Source organism: Rhinatrema bivittatum, chromosome 14 (assembly GCF_901001135.1).
Source record: "Rhinatrema bivittatum chromosome 14, aRhiBiv1.1, whole genome shotgun sequence".
Taxonomy (NCBI): Eukaryota; Metazoa; Chordata; class Amphibia; order Gymnophiona; family Rhinatrematidae; genus Rhinatrema; species Rhinatrema bivittatum.
In genome coordinates this window covers 48,050,346-48,072,748 of record NC_042628.1, presented here as the reverse complement: position 1 = coordinate 48,072,748, position 22,403 = coordinate 48,050,346, and the positions used below count along the sequence as shown (strand labels likewise).

Here is a 22,403-nt window from a genome sequence, read left to right as displayed (position 1 = left end):
TGGTCAAACTCAAGCAAATTTACTTTAAGAGAAATATCATATATAAGCAACACCAAAGGCTGCAGTCGCTTCATCCTCTGCCTCTCTCTGAACCAGTGTCCAGGCAAAAGCTCTCCCTGTAAAGAGTGGAAAGTTCTCTTCTTCCTTAGGATGTGGTAGAGGGGAAAATAAATCCCCAAATCCCTCTCTCTTCAGCTAGTACAAAACTTATTACAAAGCAGCAGTTTCAACCTGCCTTTGACTGGGTCATGGGAATGTAACCACCGTCCGCCTCCAGCCCTTCCAGCAAAGGGGCGGGGGGGGGGGGGTGGAGGGAAGTGGCCCCTGGGTCAGGAACTGGTCAAGAACTGCAGAAAAATTCACAGGTGGGTGGCGAGACTCACCAAAACTTCTCTCTCTCTTCTCCAGTCTAGAATTGTCTCCTAAAGAGCACGCTCGGGAGAGAATATAAAGGCTCACAGAGCCCATCCCGGAAAGGAGATGGTTAAAAGGGTAGGAAGGGTCCCAAAACCCCAGGCACCAAAGGAAAAATACTCGAGCGGGAAGCCCCCCCCCCCACCAAGTTATAAAAGATATTTGATACAAAAAAGAAAATGTTGTGTTTGTGGCATTGTGTGGACCCTTAGTCGCTGTAGAGATGACTCCTCCCATGGGGAGGGGCCCCGAGGGGAACCTCAGTGATAGGCTAACCTCAGAGAGCAGACACTTGTAGGTGGAAAGCTTTATTGTACTGCTGTAGATCGATGGTATGAGGCAGGAAGGAAAGGCACTGAAATCCGCAAGGTGCCTATATGTTCAGAAAGTCTCAGATGTAGAAGTCTAACCAAGATGTTCGATAGCTAGGAGCCCGCGGTACAAGCAAGGCCGAGCCTGGTGGGTGGAGTTGGAGCACCGGATCGTAGAGGTACTGGTCATGGTGCTTCATGGTGATGAAGATGGTGGGACCGAAGGTCCGTGCTGCAGGATACACAGACTGGTAGGCCCTCGAGGAGCGAGTACCTGATAGACTAGAAGATCCTGAAATAATAGAAAGAGAGAGAGACCCCCGAGGAGCGGTTGTCTAGTTAGTAGAAACCCCAAAGGGTGGATGGAAGCGAGAGACGCCCAAGGAGCGGGTGCCTAGAGCTTTGTAAGGAGCGAGATCCCCAGAGGGTAGCGAGGCGACTAAGCGAGCAGCTTAGAGCAGTCAGAGAAGCTTGAACCGAAATCCTTGCTAACTCAAAGGTGGTAGCATAGTGGAGGCTTTAAATACCCGGAGGTATCGACATCATGCGGTGGGGACGCCCCTGAGGTTCCCACCATGACGTGATTTTGAATGTAGGCAATGTGCGCGAGTGCACCCCAGGAGGCCACAGGAAGGAGCATGGCGGACTGGGACGCCCATGCTGAGTTGGAGATGCCGAGGGTCTTGGCACTCAGCACCCATCTTGCCCAAGGAGGAAGAAAAGGGTAGAAAAGAGGTAAGGCAGAGTGGTTGCAGCCATCTGCGACCGACAGATGCAACAGAAAAGTATTCACCACAGCCTAAAAAATAAAGAGGTCTATATTCAAATACAGTCCAGATAGCAAAGTTAGCTGGAGAAACGTATGCAGCTAACTTTGGAGGTATATTTAACAGTGCAGCCACACTACTGAACATAAACAGCTATCTTAGGGGGTCATTTTCCAAAGCAATCACATGCAAAAAGTCGCTTTTCGCATGCAATCACTAAATGGAGCAGAGTCGGGGCAGCGTCAAGACTGGAATAGGAGGAGTCGGGGCGGCACCGGGGTAGACGCCGCGAAGACATCGCGGACAGCGAAAAGGTAAGAATCTTTTTCGCTGCCAGTTTTGCGCCCAATAGCATCACCTTTTATGGTGGTGCTATTGGGTGCCAAAGCCGGCAGTGATCGCACCACAGAGGCGCGATCGCTGCTGGCTTTCGCAGGCCCGCCCCCCCCCCCCCCCCCGCCTCCCCCCCCCCCCCCCCCGCCTCCTTGTACCGCGCGATTCAAAGAGCCCGGCGGTATTAGAGAATCCAGGCCTTAATTAGTTAGCTGGCTAAGTTATCCGGCTAACTCTGAATATTGGAGTCAGCCAGTTAACTTAACTAGCTAACTCAACTCCTCCCAGATTCGCCCCTGGACTGCCCCCTAACTTGTCCGGCTAAATTGTAGCTCCCTAACTTATTAGCTGGCTAGAATTTAGCTGGATAAAGACTGAACATAACATAGCAGCTATCCATCTAAATGGCATTTGAATATGGACCTCAAATATTCAGAGGAGATGTCATTATGGATGCCCCATCAAATCTAGCTACAAACAGTCCCACAAGTACAGATTCACATTTATTTGCCACCAGCTATCCTCAGCCTGAATATATTTATTTCTGCCTGAGGCTAACAAACCAAAATAAAGAGTCATAAAAAGTGTGAAAAGCACAACCATGTATTTCTATAACAAAAGCATTCCCCGCTTATTTTTCATTCATATTTGCAGTTCTGGCTTAAGACTGGCATCATAAAACCAAGCCAGAGCAATACCACAACTGCACAGGTTTCCTATGGGAGTGATTTTGACACATTAATAGATTTTTTTTGTTTTGTTTTGCTTTTTCAAAAAATAGGAATAGTTAACTAGAACAAACCCTCTTCTGTTATTTAATCAGGTAACACCAAAATATATTTTAAACCAATCCCCTATTTTTAGCAAAAGCTATATTTAAAGGGCCAGTACCATATTTTCTGCCAAAAGATCACTGCTTGCCTTTAAAAACAAACATATACAAGATTAATACCATCTATTAACCTCCTAATCTTTCTTTCATTCACAGATTTGCCCCATCTCTCTCACTCACTCCTTTCCTATTTGCACTGCCTACATGCAAACACTTCCTTACCTTTTATCTTCTTTATCCAACAGCTCACATCTACGGCACAATAGATCCCCAGGTCTATAGAGAAATCAGAATACACAGACACTGTTCTTATAGAGCAAAACTACATTAGCAAACCTGAACCACTCACACTTATAGCAATATTACATATAAAAAGAGCTATAATAAAAGCTAATGTACACATATATTAATCACATAATGCACATACCCACTTACAATTTACCACTCATATCTTTTCAACTGTACTCAGCAATTATGAATATCTGGTATATAAAAAGCAACAAGTCACATGAAATACACAAAATATTTACCAAAAAATACTCCCAAAAATCTTGGCCACCTGGCTAGAGGTTCTTCTGGGTCATGGTTTCTGGTGGTTTTTCCCATTTATTATGTGCTTTGTATTGTTTTGTGTTTCACACCAGGGTAAACTGGAAACTGTTCAAATTCGCCCTCATTTTTCTGGGCCGATTAACTGCATGAAGAACAGTTCTGGGCTGTCTAATAACGTTAGTGTTTTTCCCACCAGAAATCAAATATTTCAATTTAGTTTCATTTTCCCTTTATCTCCATGGATTCCTATGGAGCTGGGCTATGTTAATGTGTTTGAGCAAACATTTCTTCTGTCTGAAGGGTTGGAGCTATGACATTAGGTCCGTCTGCCCACATGAGCCTGCAGCTAAGTTGGAATTGTGCTTCCTTGATTGCATGCCAGAATGTGAGGCCATCTGATGATCTTAACCAGTAAATGCAGTCTTCCCTTACAATACACCAGTGCCAGGAGGGCAGGTGAGATCAGCTGGTTGTTCTAGGCAAAAGCATTTCTGGAGTACCTTTAAATTCACCTTTAGCTCATGCACTGCTAAAAGATGGTGGAAGGTATGGAGGGAGAAAACAGCGAAACCCCTCACCAGCTAACACACATGTCCCAAGGCATTCTCAGATTGATGAAAAAGTTCTGGAATCCTATAATGAAAATTGTTTCTCTAGATGCCATGAGCCCCCCCATCTGCTGGATGTGTGCACTAAGAAGCCACAAGATCACTATCTGACTGGGTAACCAGAGAACTGGATCATTAAGGCCTTTGAGACTGTTCCACATAGGCGACATATAAAACTAAGCGCCAAGTTTGACAGGTTTACAAATTGGTTGAGTGGGAGGCAACAAAGGGGGGTGTTAAATGGAAACCACACCAAGGAAAGGGGCATGGCTAGTTATGTGCAGCAGGGATTGGTCTCTAGGCAGGAGGCTTGGTCTCCAACATTTTTGTTAGGGGTAGATAGGGAAAACTTTTGCCATTTTGCAGATGATACTAAAATCTGCAACATGGTAGCTAACCCTGGAAGATGTGGAAAACATGAAGCTTGAGGAATGGTCTAAAGCATGGCAGCTAAGATTTATTGCAAAAAGAAAAAAAAAATGCAGGCTTATGCATTTAGGATGCAAAACCAAAGGGAGCAGTAAACACAGAAACAATGGCAGAAAAGGACCAAATGAGCCACCCAGTCTGCCCAGCAAGCTTATGCCAGTATCTGCTGAACTGTGCAGGTTACCCCATAAAAGCCAGGGTCCTTGGATGCTGTTTGAATCCAATTTCCCTTAACCGTTGCCATGAAAGCAGAGAGCAATGTTGGAGTTGCATCAAAATATTAAACCTTCAGGCCGATTCAGTAGAGTCCGTGGGAGAGCGGACGAACGCCCGCTCTCTGGTGCACGCGATTCAGTATTTAAATTAGGTGGTGCGCTAGAAACAGGCAAAAGGAGGCGCTAGGGACACTAGCCTATGCAAAACAGGCTCGGTGCGCACAGGAGCAGGTTTTCAGGGTTACACTCGTAACCCTTTGAAAATCTACCCCAGAGTATACATCGGAATTTTACAACACGCATTCAGTAGAAAAACAAATACCTTAAAAATAAAATACAAAACGTGAAAGATTACACCAGTCTTTCGATTCTAGATGTTATTAGCCTCTCTCAAGGTTGTCTACATAGATATAGTGAGAAAGGAAATTGGTACTTCCCAATGTGGAGTTGAAGATGACAGTGATCTCATCATGAGTTATAGAGGTTAATCCTAACTGGCTGCCTCTATAAGTCATGGTGAGATCATTTTACATGCAGAAATATCAAGAAACAGCCAAGTAAACAGATATGTAAAACTCTGGAGCTTACTTTTGCCATTAGAATATTGAATCTGCACCTAGCAGATTTATTGTAACCAGGGTTACAATGGCTCTCAGGGATGCAGCGGCTGCCTGTCTCTTGTGAAGGTTGCTTGAACACCTCATCTTCTAGTTCAAACAGCGTAAAACCTTTTTGACAGTAACAGGAGCTTTATTAAAATTAATGCATGCTAAAGTTTCCAGTTTTAGAACTAATGAACCTAAAAAATAAGCCAAATTATATATATAATATATAAAACCAAGTATAAAAGTTAAAATATTTTATATCAAACTGTTACACTAAGGGGTAGATTTTACAAATCTACGTGCGCGCGAACAAAAGTACGCGGGATTTTATAAGATACGCGCGGGGGCACTCAGCCATGCCCCCGAGCCGGAAACATGCCCCCGGACACGCCCCAAAAATGCCGCATCACTCCTGACATGCCCCCCCGACACTCGCGTCCCGGGGCTTGTGCGCGCCGCCGAGCATATGCAAAATAGGCTCGGCGCGCGCAGGGGGATTTTAAAAGGGTTACGCACATACCTTATGCGCGTAACCCTTTTAAAATCCGGCCCTATGTAGAATACCAACAAGAAGAGTCCAAAAATGATAAAAAGATCACAACTACAAACCATTCAGGCAATCTATAGGACCATCAATGCCAAGCTCACAGGGCAAAATATATTCAAGCCTTTCGATACTTAAATTTTAATCATAGGTCCCGATTTAGATAATGCATAAAATTATCTTGTAATTGTGTCACTTCCCCATCTTCCCCAAATATTTTGGGTTCTTTATTAAATCCTCATCGGATCATTTGGTTTTCTCATATTGGACTAAAGTGGCCCAATGTAGTTCAGAACATACAAAACTGTCACCACATGATCATCATCTAACTGAAGGTACACTTGTGTCTCCGATTCTCATAACGACTCCATCAGGACAATTTAGAGTAATACCAAAAATGTAGAAAAATCACAACTACAAATTGTTTATGAAAAGATCTTCTACCATAGTATATCATTTATTTGATTGATTTATATTCCACTTTTCAAGCACTTCAAAGCAATTTATATTCAGGTACTGAAGGCATTTTCCTATGCCCAGACCAGAGGGCTCACATCAGGGCTTGATTTACTAAAGGTTTTCTCCAATTTTGTGTCTATGGGAAAAATGCTTAGTGCCAGACTCCCTGAGTTTGTACCATCATACCAGACTCATTAGGCAAAATATGTTCAAGCCTTTAGACTACGGGAATGATAAGCCTGGTATGATGGTCCTATAGATTGTATACTATGGTAGAAGGACACTAAGTGAAATATCACACTCCAGGATTGGGTGGCTGTACAGATCTGTCATAATGATCTCACACACACTGGAGTATTATACTCCCTACTGATGTGAGATACCCACAGGCTGTACAACGTGCCATGGAAAACCCAGTTTCTGCCTTCTTCAGATTACTTCTGATCAGCTTTTCACTGGATAGGACTTGTCTTGGAACACAACCTGAAATACATTAGCTGGCTGTCAACAATAGTGAATTGACCTGCTTTTTAACAATTACTCATCGCCACAGATTATCATCATTTCATCTCCATCATACCACTTTAGATTAATGATGACCATTTGTGGGCAAAGGACCTCACACAGTTGGTAATGGTGTTTAAATCATCAACTGTGCACAGCTCCTCTAACATACAACTCTGCAGTAGGTGAGGCAACATGATAACAACAGTTACATACATTAGTAACATAGTAGAAAAGGACCAATTGGTCCTTTCAGTTTGCCCTATTGTCTTCCTTTCTGGTTCTCTACAAGTTGAGGTACATGAGCATATAAATTACCATACTTAAACTAACACCAGCTCATCCTTCCCATGTCTTCTATCCAACTTCTCAAAGCTGTTCCTATTACTGCCCTTGTCTCAAGCAAGTTTAAATTCCATAACAAAGCTGATTTCCACCATCTCTATCGGTAGGCCATAAGAGGCATTTGTAGCCTTCCTTTTTTATTTTTACAAATCCCGCACTTAATCCATCACCCAGACTTCTTTCCATGACTTAGAATCAAGCCAGCAAAAAATAGTGAGGCTGTTGTCTGAAACTTTGGCTACCCTGCACTCACTGATTTTAGACTTGTAACCATGGCAGCTCCATACAGGTTACCCGAGCCTTCTTAGAAGTTCAATTTAACTGTAAAATTACTCTTTGGCCAGTTGCTTGTATTATTCTGTCTTTAGCCCTATAAAGCTCCATTTGAATAAGCAAAACACTCAAGCCTCCTCCCTCATTTCTTCTACCTATTGCCCCACACCTAAACTTACCACTGCATTCTGCATCTGCCCCATGCCTATTTAAATTGTCACAGTTTTGGTAGCCACTACCTCTGCTGGTAGGCTACACCAAGTATCTACCACCCCTTCTCAGTAAATAAATAGTTTCTCAAGTTTCCTCTTAACCATCCTTCTTGTACTTTATTGAAGCCTGTCAGGTATTCGAATTGCCACCTATCACTTTCCTCCAGCAAGAACATTTAGAACATAAGAACAGGCCATACTGGGTCAGACCAAGGGTCCATCAAGCCCAGCATCCTGTTTCCAACAGTGGCCAATCCAGGCCATAAGAACCTGGCAAGTACCCAAAATCTAAGTATATCCCATGCTACTGATGCCTGTAATAGCAGTGGCTATTTTCTAAGTCAATTTAATTAATAGCAGGTAATGGACTTCTCCTCCAAGAACTTATCCAATCCATTTTTAAACACACCTATACTAACTGCTCTAACCACATCCACTGGCAACAAATTCCAGAGTTTAACCACAGCTTTGTGTCATCAACAATATTTAAGTCTACCTCTGCAAGGCTGAGGTTTTATTATCCCAAATACTCACCAACTTCCAACTAGTTCTCTTTCCTTTATTTTCTCTCTGTATATCCTTAGTACCGGCCTTATCATCCCTGTTTAGAAGTGACGGCAGAAGAAGATCATACGGCCCATCCAGTCTGCCCAGCAAGCTTTCACAGTTATTTTTCTCATACTTATCTGTTACTCTGACCGCTGAGGTCAGGGCCCTTGTTGGTAACTTTTTGGTTCTAATTTTCCTTCCGCCCCTGCCATTGATATAGCGAGCAATGCTGGAGCTGCATAAAAGTGAAGTATCAAGCCTAATTGGTTAGGGGTAGTAACCACCGCAATAAGCAAGCTGCTCCCACGCTTATTTGTTTACCCAGCCTGTTGGTTGTCTTAATATAAATCCTCTTTTCTTCATCCCCCCTGCCGTTGAAGCAGTGAGCTGCGCTGTATATGTATTCAAAGTGAAGTATTGGTCCGGGGTAGTAACTGCTGCAACAAGCAAGCTACTCCCACACTTATTTGTTTTCCCAGACTATGCAATTTAATCCTAGTTGGTAGTTGTTTGACTGTAAATCCTCTTATCTTCATTCCCCCCTGCCATTGAAGCAGTGAGCTGTGCTGTATATGTATTCAAAGTGAAGTATCAGGTTTAATTGGTTAGGGGTAGTAACCGCCGCAACAAGCAAGCTACTCCCACGCTTATATGTGAATGCAAATCCTTTGTCCCACATTTCCTCTTGCCGTTGAAGCATAGAGCAATGTTGGAGTTGCATTAACCGTGTGTGTGTTTATTGAATAAGGGTATTAATTACCAGGAAGTAGCCGTCATTCCTGCAAGCCACCCCCATGCATCTTCTCTTCATTCACATCCTCGAGACTTTATGGATCCACAGTGTTAATCCCACGCCCCTTTGAAATCATTCACAGTTTTAGTCTTCACCACTTCCTCCGGAAGGGCATTCCAGGCATCCACCACCCTCTCCGTGAAGAAATACTTCCTGACATTGGTTCTGAGTCTTCCTCCCTGGAGTTTTAAATCGTGACCTCTGGTTCTGCTGATTTTTTTGTAATGGAAAAGGTTTGTCATTGACTTTGGATCATCCTTCGTGAGATCAACACCTTTGGATGCTCCTTTACTTAGGTCATTTGTTTGTTGGGAGGACAGCAGGATTGACCTCATTTATTTTACACTGTTGTCAATATATGATCTGAAGTATTAATTGAAGATCTTTGTTCCTATCTCAAACAGAGGCAGGCCATCACTGATTACGCTAAAGTCTTTCATCTCTCTAGGGAAAGCCCCAGAGTAGTATGAAGGTTAGAAAAATATAGGCCTTGATCAATACAAGATCATGAGATACTAAATATTTGTTGAAAATTACATCTAAAAAATGGAAGAGATGAGTTAATGTAGTTACTTCCAAAGAGTAAAGACAAATGTTTGAAGCTGGGACTGGAGCCTGTTGCGCAGTTATGCAGAATTTCACAAACATCATCTTGCTTTTTCATGCCAGGAAGTATTGCATCTTGGAGATCTTTCTAAAAATCTGAAACCAAGCTAATTTCTCATGGGTTCTAGCAATATATTTGGAAACAATAAACTCTGTGCATTTACAGTTACTGTTCATAATTTTAGACAAACTTAACCCTGCGTTATGTACATCCACGCACATTTCCTTACCACCATCTGTTGACCCTACATTGGATGATCCTTCAGACCAGGAATCGAGATTGTAGACAGAGCATGGTGTCAGCCCCTTAAGTGCACTCAGTGCCGAGTTGTGAAGCCTTAGTCCCTTCTGGAACCAGTGCACCACCACTTTCACCAACATCTCTGGAACAACTTGTAAAACAACCATGACAAAAACTACCAGTGTCACTTGAGAAAGTTAATGAGATTCTCATTCTGGCACTCACAAAATAATAGTGGCTTAAGTATTTATTATTCAGAAGATCCTCAAATTAGAAATATAAAAAATATTGTACCTGCACATTAATTACCTCAGGTCCATCCACTAAACTCACACTGCTTTTCCCTTTAACCATAAATTGCAGAATTCATCATGTAAAGAAGCAATCAGAAATCCCTCTCAACATCATTGTGACCTAGGATTGCAGAAATTACTAGGTAATGGCTTGGATTTCTGAATTTTGAGGCTGGATCAGTTTCTTTTCCTGAGTACAGACTGGTACAGTATTGGCATAAGTGTAGACCTTTACTAACCAGAGAGGGATTAATGCCAGTACTCTGCAGAGCCTTGACGAATGGATAGATCTTTATTTATTTAAAAACTCTTATATTCCGCATATTCCACAGTTCATAGCAGAGTACAAACTAATGCACAAATCAAGAGACATATTTGAAACATTTAAGTCATTTAGACAAAAGAAAATAAACAATAAAATTAAACAACAAAGATGCAGTTAGTATAGCTGTGTTTAAAAAAGGATTAGATAAGTTCTTGGAGGAGAAGTCCATTACCTGCTATTAAGTTCACTTAGAGAATAGCCACTGCCATTAGCAACGGTAACAAGGAATAGACTTAGTTTTTGGGTACTTGCCAGGTTCTTATGGCCTGGATTGGCCACTGTTGGAAACAGGATGCTGGGCTTGATGGACCCTTTGGACCCTTGGTCTGACCCACTATGGCATTTTCTTATGTTCTTATGTAATGTAAAGAAAATAAAATAATTAGAATACTTTTACTTATCTTCAAACACAATTTTAAATAGTTACGTTTTTAATGCCTTTTTTAATGTCTTGCTGCATGCTGTTAAACGTAATTTTTTCTGGGACAGCATTCCAGACTGCAACTGAGAATGCCCTTTTACGGGTAATGTCCAGCCTGGCTATATCATAGAGGGTACTTCTAGTAGGTTTTTAATACGAGTTGGTTTGTATATGAGAAGGATGTGTGTCATCTTTTTTCTTTAGAAATGTTTTCATATTAAATAATTGTTAAGTATTAAAATATTGTTTGGAAGATACACACATTGTTTGTATTGTGGATAGTTTTATGATGGCATTGTGAAGAGAGATATAAATGTACACAGACATATATGGAACTTGTGGGTAAGATGGAGATTGTAATTATATTGGTAAATATTAAGGACCATAAGTTTTCAATGTATTTTTAATTTTTTGTTTATAGATGTTGAGTCATTGAAGACACATGTTTGAGTTTTCTACAACTTTCTACATCTTTTGTCAATATTATACATTCCAGCCTAGGTGGATTCCCACAGTTTTACAGATTTAGTGACAATGCCCTATACTCCAACCTACATCTTTTAGATTATTATATTTGGTAGAGTCATTTGAGTTAGAAGGCACCGATTTCTTATTGTGATCCATGAGAAAGAATGAGGGAGAAGGCCAGATGTGCAAAAAATAACATAATAATTGGCTTTTTGTTTCAAGGTCTGCGAAAGCTGAAAAGAGCTTATTGGCATTTATCTGCTACGTGAACTTACTTGAATCTGTTAGATGGCACCATAGATTAAATCATTGTAATTAAACTCAAAAAAGGTAAATAAAAAATAAAAAGTTGATAACAGAAGACAAATATATTTAACATATAATACAAATAGCAGCTTTGTTGCCCTCATATTCCTCTCTCTTTATTACTAGAAAGTTATCAGTTATAAAAGCAAAGAACATGTTAATTATTCCAACATAGTAATGATGGCAGAAAAGGACCAAATGGTTCAACCAGTCTGCCAGCAAGCTTCTTATGGTAGTATCTGCCATACCATGCAAGAAATTACCCCCATGTTTCTCTTAAAGGTAGTAACTGCCACTCTGTGCAGTTATTCCCAAGCCTAATGATAACCCATAAAAAATGACTGCTAGCAACATTTTTACTGGGTGATGAGTCTTCTTGAAAATTCAGATAGTGTTGACATATTTTGCTTATGGACTTGGCCATAGCAGTCCTGTACTTTTCCCCTTATGTCTGTGTATTAGTACCCTAGATTATAAAAGTCAGGGCCTGTGTTGGTTGTCATCTGAATCCAATTCCTCTTCCACCCCACCGCCGTCAAAGCGGAGAGTGATGATGTAGTTGTGTCAAAAGCATCAAGGCTTAGGGGTAGATTTTCAAAGGGTTACGCATGTAACCCCGAAAACCTGCTCTTGCGCGTGCCGAACCTATTTTGCGCAGGCTCGGTGGCGCGCACAAGCTCTGGGACGCACGTATGTCCCGGGGCTTTGAAAAAGGGGCGGAGGCATGGGTGTGGCACTGGTCCGGGGGTGGGACCGAGGCCTCCGGCACAGCAGCTGTGCCGGGGGATGGCATGCCGGCAGCTGGCCGGCGCAAGATACACCTGCCACAGGCAGGCGTAAAAAGTGAAACAAGGTGGGGGGGGAAGGTGGGGGGGGGGAGCGAAAGAAAAGTTCCCTCCGAAATCGGAGCGGCCTTGGAGGGCATGGGGAAAGCCATCGGGGCTCCCCTAGGGCTTGGCACGTGCAAGGTGCATAAGTGTGCACCCCCTTGCGCGCGCTGACCCTGGATTTTATAACATGCGCATGGCAGCACGCACATGTTATAAAATCGGGTGTACATTTGTGCATGCCGGGTAGCGCGCACAAATGTACCCCGTGCGCACTTCTTTAAAAATCTACCCCTTATTGGTTAAGAGTGGTAATTCCTTGTCTTCTGTTAAGGGTAGCAATTGCTGCTCTGTGTGCAGGTTACTCCCCATGCTTATCAGTTCCCCCAACCATAAAACTCAGAGCCCTCGCTGGATGTCTGAATCCAACTCCCCTTTTTCCCCTGCCTTTGATGCGGAGAGCAATCTTGCAGTTGCACCAAAAGCATCAAGGCTTATTGGTTAAGGGTAGTAACCACCGCACCAGCAAGTTACCCCCATACACCCTTTTCTTCATTTCCCTCCTCCACAGTGTTTATCCCATGCCACCTTGAATTCTTTGATTGTTTTCATCTTCACCACCTCCCTCTGGAAGGGCATTCCAGGCATCCACCACCCTCTTGGTGAAGACATATTTTCCAGTGTTGGTTCTGAATCATTCCCCTCCCCAGAGTTTCATTTCATGACTCCCCCCGATTTCTTTCCAATGGAAAAAGTTTAAAGTTTGAGCATCATTAAAACCTTTTAGGTATCTGAAGGTCTGTATCATATCTCCCCTGCACCTCCTCTCTTCCAGGCCATACACATTTAGATCCTTCTAATCTTCTAAGATGCATGGTTTGAAACTACTCTTATTTTACTGATTTCAGAACAGTGACATTGACGATTGCAATGCAAGTACATTGGTCTTCCCCATGACTCAGAAACGTTCACTTTAAATCCTGCAAAATGTGGCTGCTCGCCTTATAACCGGCCATACTCAGAGGAAACACATTACTGAAAAATTATTTGAGCTACATTGACTGACTATATTAACAGCAAATAATCTGTAAAAAAAACAAACAAACCCAAAAAACCCAGCCATAATGTGTCACAAATTGTTTGCTTTGGACTCCTTCCCATGGACAAATTCTTCATTGCAGATTTATAACCCTTCTAGAGCTCTTAGGTCATCTCAACATGGCCTACTAGATGCAGCATCTCTACGCCCCACTTGTTTGACCAAAACTAGGGAACGTGCATTTTTGGTGGCTGGCTCATAACATGAAACACTCCCTCGAGAACGGCAGCTCATACCAGACACAAAAGAATGTGAAAGGCAATTAAAAACTCATCTGTTCAGACAAGTGTTCCTTTAGTCAGCAAGTGCAGATGCAGGCTTGTAATGTGACCATGTACTTGTTCCGATTTGGATGAAATCTTGGTTTTTGTCTTGTGTTATTTATTATGCATGTGACGTTGTACGCCGCCTAGGCAATGGCGGGATATACATTTTATAAATAACAATCATCTCCTATATCTGAGAACAGAAGCATTGCAGATAGGAGCAAAGATCCAGGGATGTACGATTGTTTTTCAACAGATAATGCATTTGTGATCATCTCATGCTTCGGGTTATCAGTGGCTGCCAATGTGTTGAATATTTTTATTATTTTGTAACATCAGAAAGAACAGTAGCAATTTTCCCAACTGCCCACATTGCTGCACAGCAGACGAGTACTTTTTACTTTGAAAATTGCCTCGGGGGGGGGGAGAAATGTAACCCAGAAGATTTCCACCTGCCGTTTCTGCAGATACTTTTTCCGACCACAACTGCATGCATTCGTTTTGAAAATCAGACACCATGCACAGATTTCTCCCCCCGCTTAGCCCCACCCCCCCAGATACACTGCCACTACACTGTGGGTAAAGGTACACGCCTTATGAACTTCAGCTCACTTTCACCCATATACAGGGCAGGCAGTATTCAGACACAGGCAGCCTTGCACAGGTAAAAGGCTTTGTACCTGCAGAAGTCCCTTTGAAAAGTGCCATCTCCATACTGCCACCTCCAACAGAACGCACATTGAAACCCAGTGGGCAGAGGCTTCTCTCCAGCCCGATACGAAACCAGCAACTCAGCAGACAAAAACTGAATGCGAGTGAACGAGCACTGCTTGGAGAGCACAGTCCATGGCAGAGCCTCTGCATTTCTGGCTTCAGTCACTGAGTGCCACTAAAAAAAAAAAAAAAAGAGGGAGAGATGCAAGCTTGAGGGTGGGGAGGACGTTGGAGAGGATGGAGTGGGATTTGCTGCCATGCCCATGGAGATTCTAGAACCGACTTGATCCCCAGCCATTGGAAGACTGCCCACTGCTCAGCAGTCCAGGGGGCTATCCGTTCATTCACTTCTCTGAAGTACTTACCACAATCTAGCTTGGATCCATATTAAAAGGCCGTGTGTGGACTTAAAACTCACTGCTGAGGCAGTTGTGAGGTGGTTGAGTTTTCCAGCTGTATTAGAGATACAACTAGGGCTGTGATGGGGATGCTCAACATAGAAACATGATGGCAGAAAAAGACCATATGGACCACCTGTCCAATTTATGCAGCCCTTACTATTCCCGTCACTCTCTCAAGAGGTGCTTGGTGACCCTAACTGAGCCTGAAGTATTCCATGAAGTCACTCTAGAAGGCCAGCGGTGGACAACGCACAATCTCAAGGTCCTCTCTCCCAGGTGTTTTCAAGGACAGCTATCATGGTTTTGGGGGGTTTCAGGTTATCTGTATGGGCCCCCTATATAAAATATGAATTCAGAAAGTACATAAATGTCTGTACACCAAGGGAGACAGCCATTATTTAATTAGATACTGTACTGTTCCAGTTTTATGTCTTTCTTCTGTAAGAAAACCACACTGTTTAGGGAGGCCAGGTCTGTAGCCTTTCTTTACCAAATGAAAAGAATTGATAAAAATATAATTTTGTGGCTACCAGACGAGGCACTGAGGAGACCTTCCACTTGGCCCTCCTATACAGGGACAGGATTGTGCTGCAGGGGGAGGAAATATCCATTTAATTAAAGTGCTGGGGGGAAAAAAAAAGACACCACCATGAATTCTGAAAACCTTTTTATTCTATCCTATCCCATCCCCAAGATAAATATAAAAGCCAACACCAAGAAAGTGCAATTGCAAATATATACAGAACAGCATGTTTCAAAATATAGAATCACATTATTAAATTAAACTTTACAAAAATTCTGCAAACTATTAAAAGTTCACTGTGCAATACAAAATTATTCCACAGAGGTTCTAGGACAGCTGGGATCAGCGAAATCTTGCAGTTAAGTCGGCATAAGCACAAAAACCTACCCAGAGGTGCATACGAGAAAAAAGAATAAACGTTTCTAGGGATCTCTCTGCCCACTAACACATAAGCATTCGTGGCTTATTCTGAATGTGTGTGTGACTGGGGAAGATGGCAGAAGACAGACAATGCCCTTATCTACTAAAAAGGGTTTCCCCTTTTTCGTACATCTGGCCTAAAGCCGCCGAAACACAGACATCTCTCTGGACCCTGTTTATTGCTCTGTTACAGCACGTACAAGTGTCCCTCCAAATTATAAGAGATCAGAAGACAAAGTGGCTAAAATCGCCAGGTGCACAGCAGGAATCACACAAAATTGAAAAACCTTCTCCCACAAGGAGGAGGGAAGCTTCTTTTGTAAAATTCGTGTACATTATTTCATCATCAGTATTTAATAGCAGCAGCAAACTGCGCACCAGCAAGGCAGACTGGACGTATGTGGGGGTGGCAGCCAGCGCTGATGTCTTTAAAGGAAGGCACCGAGTCAGGGCCAGCCGCAGCCTCTACTTCCTCTGGCCGCTGGCCCTGACTCAGTGCCTTTCTTTTAAGGACATCAAAAGGAGAGGAAGACATCTGTCAACAATGCTGGCCTGATCCGGTGGAAAATCAGCACAGGTGACAGTCATAGCCTGGGCGTTCCCTGTCTGGCAACAGCACAGATGCTCCCCCTTCCATCTAGTCCCTGTTTGGGATAGCATTTCCTAAACCTTTAGGTTCGTTGTGCTAAAAATGCCTTTTGTTTTAATTGCAGTAAAATGTACTGGAGTTAAAAGTTATGTTAAAATAAATACCTCTTGCCCCTCCCTCCCCAATACAATCTTCTAACCCACAGCTCACAGTTTGAAAAGCACTGATCCGGAGCTACTGAATAACCCTGTGTAAATCACCATCCATTTCCTCCCAATTCCCACAGCAGGCAAGGCAAAAACAAATCTCTCATCCCTCACAGATTCACAAATCTTCAGGTCAATACAGTAAGGTGCGGCTGCAGTTACCCCGCTCCTAACCTGCTTTGTACTCACTTTCCGGCCGCGTTAGCCCTTCCTGTGATAACCGATTCTTACCGCCTCTTTAAATCACCGGGTAACCCCTTCCGCACGCTGCATGTATATTAAATGTAAACGATCGAATGACTATTCCCTCCCATACAGTAACGCGCGCTCAGACTATCGCTATTTTACCCTGCCGTTTTGCCGCGCGTTTAACCTGCTAACTTACCGCCTACCCTTACCCCTGCGTTAGAGGCAGGGGTAATGGTAGATGGCAAACTTTCCCCCAAAAGGAAACCTAAAATCCCCTCCTCCCGAAGCGACTCGACATTTACTTTTTGTTGCTTTCTTACTTTTTGTTGCTTTCAACCCCTTCCCTTCTCTGCCGTCCTCCGGAGGGGGCAGCCGGCGGTGAAAGTGGCTTGCAGCGGTGTCCCGTCCCCCCCGCGCAGGTCCCGGTTCTCCTGGCTCGGCCCTCATCTGCTTAAAGAAGATTGTGAAGTCAGGTAAGAGCCCACTGTTCTGTGCCCTCTCCAGTCACGGCGCAAGCGGAGTGAAGCGAAGCGTACTTTCATTGGCCTGAGTGCCCAAATTGACGGGGGCTCCGGCCAATGAAAGCACATAGATGGGCGTGCTTTCATTGGCTGGAGCACCCGTCAATTTGGGCGCACATGGACGGGCATGCGTGACATCACGGCGTGCGTCACGCGCGCCCGTCTATGTGCCTTCATTGGCTGGAGCGCCCAAATTGACGGGCGCTCAGGCCAATGAAAGTACGCTCCGCTCACGCCGTGACTGGAGAGGGCACAGAACAGTGGGCTCTTACGTGACTTCACAATCTTCCTTAAGCAGATGAGGGCCGAGCCAGGAGAACCGGGACCTGCGCGGGGGGACCGCTTTCGCCGCCGGCTGCCCCCTCCGGAGGATGGCAGAGAAGGGAAGGTGCTGAAAGCAACAAAAAGTAAGAAAGCAGAGAAGGTTGAAAGGGCTGAAAAGCAACAAAAGGTAAGTTGGCACATGTCGAGCCGCTTCGGGAGGAGGGGATTTTAGGTTTTCATGGGTTAAAGTTGGGATCCACTTCCTGGTGTCTGTCATTTCAAATGTCATTTGAAATGACAGGTACCAGCGCACCCAGGATACTGTACAGGCGCTGTATTAAGCGCCTATACAGTAAAATGGGTTGCGCGGGCCTAACGCTTCACAGACGCTTCTTGGACGCGGCTTGCATTTGCAAGCTATTTAAATACAGTATCGAGCGGTAGGTGAGCCGGACTGTGCGTGCGGCAAACGCGGGTACGCCCGGCACTAACGCAGCTCTTCCTACCGCTCCTTACTGTATCGGCCCGCTTGTTATGGAAAACTGCTCAGGAAAATAAATAAATAAATAAGGTCTGCACACAGCTAAGGGCCTTCCATTTTCAGTTTGAATTTAGGACCCAATCTGGGACCACAGCGGCCCCTGAAGAGGGGGCCAGAACAAGTTGCAGGCCGGAAGTGCCAAGCTCTTCCCCACCCCCCTCCACGGATGCAGGGAGGGCGCTTTTAAAAGGCGCTTTGCCCGCAGCACTGGCCCTCTTACAGAATTTCCTGCCTGATAAAGGGGGGGATACATACGGAGGCCTGCTCGGACTGCCCGGAGCCGTTCCCAGGGGCAGGGACGGGGTTTGCACTTGCACGCACCCTCATGCATTTGCAGGCGCATACACGTACAACGCTCCTAGAAATTTTCCGCACGTAGAATACCGTGTGCGAGAACGTGTATTTACTTACACTTTTATACCGCTTCCCCCACGCCAGACGAATACCTGAGGCGGTTTACAAATGTGCGCTGCAGCACCATGCAATTAATATACAAATAAGTATGACACTTGGAGGGATAGCTTTCAAGGCGCACCCATGCACCCGAGTTCACTTTGGGGGAACTCATGAGGGTATCTGCATTTAATTTAGGCAGGCTGTTACAAGATGACCCTTAAAATGGAGAAGGCGCTTTAGTACTTCTGGCCTTATACGTGGTTCGGTGCAGCCCCTGGGCTGGATCGCTCCTATTTGCTGACATTTTCTGCCTTAACCAGCTCTGGCCAGATCGGCATCCCTCGTCAGTGCGCCTAGGGGAGGGCAATTTTCAAAGTCATTTATGCAGGTCAATAGTGATCTGTGCAGGTTAAATGCTCGTCTGAAACCTTCCCCTCCTTCAACGCGGCCAACATGCGGGCTCGTACCCACATTTTGAGGTCGTCGCCCTGGGGGCATGTATCATTCAGTGGAGGAAGAGAACATGTGCAAATCGCATTTTCCAGAAAAAAAGTGAAAACCAGGTGTAAGCATTCACAGGTATTTTGTACCCACAGCAAGCTTCAAAGAAGAAGGTACCCGTGTACTTTCAAGGCTGTGGGTAGAACACCCCCCCCCCCCCTGAAGCGTGCAACTACCTCCATTTCTGCCACATCACTGGCGCACAAGTAGACAAAAACCGCACTTGGGCTTGGCCATTATTTATTTATAATGGAAAAGTTGCAGATCCTGTTTGTGCAGGTTTTCTTCTGAGGAAGTTTTAGGAAAAAATAAAATGCGGAAATGCAGCGCCTTGCTTGAGGATTTCGCCATATGGTTATAAGCAGAGGCACCAGACACCCCCCCCCCCCCCCAGGATGAGTCTCTGGGCCAGGGTACAGGTCCAATCCTTCTCTCATCCTTGCTCTTAACCCCTGGTGATATAAAGCCTTCTCTTGTACTGCATGCACAGAACCATGGCGACAGAAAGAGACCATACGGCTAGTCTGCCCCACTCGTCTGAATAACCCATGAAATCCTAGTGCAGGTCCTGGTGTGGATTCCTGCTCTCTCATTGCCCTTGGCTCCATGTTTTACCCTCTCCATCCCATTCCCTTGGCTTCCCATTTCTGTCCCTTCTGCTCTGCTCTTAGTTCCTGCCTTTCATTTCTTTGGCTCCCCATCTCTCCCCCTCTGGCGACAGAAGGTGAAAATCTCTTCTCAGCAGTGATACCACTGCAGAGTTAGAAAAATCAGATTTCTGATTCTCCTGCTTTCCATCATTGCAACTAGATAGGCTTGGTCAGGGAGTGGTAAAAAGGAGATTTTTTTTTTAATATAAATTACCTAAAAGCCATGAACAGTGTGGGTCTGGTCACTAGGATCTCTCTCCATCATGTCTGCGTCTCGGGGCACCCATTGTTGAAAAATGCAGCATCCTTGTATATTAGGGGAAGAGTCGATACCAGACTACAGTCACATAATTTTGTAAGTGGTATGAGACAAACTGCACGAAACGTCACTTACTGTGCAACATTCAGCGAGTCAAGATAACTTTCATCCCATCCCCGTGCACTATATCCTTTCCCTTAATTTATTAAGAGTTTTGCCCCAAGCATAGAATGAGAGAAAGCCCAGGTCAAATATCTGACACCAGAAACTGCCATTTTGCTTCTGTCCTAGAGGTAGCTTACAAATTCCATCTCAGTGTCATAAGGTGCATTAAGATATAGTTTTACAGGAACACTGTCATCAAAGTACTTTACACAGACACAAACAGCTTATATGAAAGGTGAAAACGAAAGATGGTACAAGCCCAGGGGATAGGAGAAGGGGAATTATGCTGGAAGAGCATGGGCAGCACAGGAGGGTAGGACTCATCCTTATTAGTGAAGGTTGAGGAGGGAAGGGTTTGATTAGAGTAATTTGAAAGTTTAAGTCATCTGTGTTACAATATATTCAGAGCTATTGAGCATAGTTAGCAATCTTATAGTTGGTTAGGTTAAAAGCCCAGAGGACAATCAAGTCCTCCTCCTGATTGCCTAACATCTTCCTCTACATGGTCATTTCTCTTTCTCTCTTCACTCATTCTTAACGAGTCTGTCATCTCATTCTCAGTCTGGCCAGGAAGAGAAACATGCAGAACACAGGTTGAACTGAAGGAAGACCCAAAGTCCATCACATTCAACCTTCAGTTGCCGCTCCAGATATTGATGGGTAAACCAAAAAAACTCCACCTTTAACAGCAGGTTCTGTCTCCTAGGGCAAATACTGCCTTCATGCCATCTAAACGCTAAGACCACAGCCATCACACGCTGGTCTACTTCCTCCAGGAATACATTCAACTTCCTTCCAAACATGTTCATGACAGCTTGTGCTAAAAGTGCATTTCACAGCTTTACTACTCCTGGGGACAGTGGGGGGTGGGTAACTTTCAAAGCCATTATGTGCATAAAATTGCTTTAAAAATCCTTGGTAAAGTCCACAGCATGTACAGACTTCACCGCTCTGCAGGCTGTGTGAGAACAGCAGATAACACCCACGCCTCTCTAATGTCAAAAGTCATTCTCTCTGTTTAAAAAGGAAATGCGGTCACAGTACCCCAACTGAACATGTTAAGGTTGTTGGCCAAATATGCTAAAGGACATCCTTTTTGGTGGGTCCAAGTTAGATGTAAACTTTTTTTTTTCCATTCTCTAAAAAGATCTGTCCAAAAACAAGCAGACAGAAACCATCATTAAAATAATCATCGGCAGTACTATGCCATCTCCAGCCAGAGCAGACACGGACATCACTCCTCCTCCTTTCCTCTCGCTTTCCAATAACTTACAGAGCTCCTCGGGCACAACCCGGTCTTTAAAGATCTACATGAAATTGTTGTGCATCATCAGAAATCAATTACACGACAATCAGCTCAATTGTGTCCTCCTAAACAGAGGTAACCATTACAACCAGGGAAGGCTGGAGAGGCCGTAATGCAAAATGAACATTAAGTCCGACCGTTCCTCCCCCCCCCCAACTAAAATATTAGAGAGAAAATAGATTAAAAAAAGGTTGGATCTGGAATATGATCATCAGAAGGAGGAAGAAAACCAATCAATAGGGAACTAAACAGCACTGTTTTAAACTAATTCAGTAGCAATAGCCTGATTTATCCTGGCATGCAACTCTTGCCTCTTTCAATGGGTGTCTCGGCTGACTGCCTGGCATTAGTGAATGTGCACGGCTGGAAGGGATCACGCTCTGCTGAGGGGTAGAGCCCCCGCTGCCACTTCCTAGGTCACTTCCTGTCTCTTCCAACCATGGGTCCCCCACCTCCCCCTGTGTCCTAGGTCACGTGGTCACATACAACTCCTCGTGATCGTCCTTGCACATGTTCTTCCACTTCAGCTTCTGCAGGAACAGCCAGGGCTTCTTATGCTTCTCCCGTGGTGGGAGGAGGAAGGCCACGCTGCCGGCCACCAAGATGTGCCACAGGCTGTGGGTGTAGAAGTAATTCTGGTTGGTCTCCAGGCAGGCGTACACAGTCACAGCAATCAGTGCCAGGAGAGCCCCTGGTAAAAGGAAGAAGACCCAGCGCTTCCAGGATGGAGGGTAGCAGTGCCGGCGTTTCACACCACGATAAACCTAATGTCGGAAGAGAGAAAGCAGAGTTAACAATGCACCTATACCAGCCTTGGGCATGGAAAGGCAAGAGCAGGGTATTAATGATTAAGCCGCCTAAGGGCTTTGACTGTATCAAACGACGAGTGAATTTATTCTGCAATTCAAGCTGTGGAGTATTGCATCCTTTTTATGAGCATGCAAGTGAGGAAAAATGCTGAACAGACACATGATTATTTTAAGGTCAGATTCCAATATCAGAATTTTCAGTATTAGGTGCTGTGCACGGCGAATCATTTTATCCTTATAAAATATGATCTAAAGTGGATCAATTACCAAGCTCTGGAGCTCAGATTCTACTCACTGAAGCGATGCCACCAAAAAAGTGACCTTGCAGTCTACATGAACCCAGTGGCTCAAT

At 44.3% G+C, this 22,403-nt stretch overlaps 1 protein-coding gene across 1 annotated transcript in view; it reads right to left on the bottom strand.

Moving 5' to 3' along the window:
- Positions 1 to 17,872: 17,872 nt before the first annotated feature.
- The window catches only part of TMEM8A (transmembrane protein 8A), a 71,990-nt gene continuing 67,459 nt past the window's right edge, over positions 17,873 to 22,403 (bottom strand). The window contains exon 13 of the mRNA XM_029576759.1: positions 17,873 to 22,006. Within this exon, the coding sequence (XP_029432619.1) occupies positions 21,713 to 22,006 (294 nt within the window). The 3' untranslated portion in view covers positions 17,873 to 21,712. The remainder of the gene's footprint in view (positions 22,007 to 22,403) is intronic.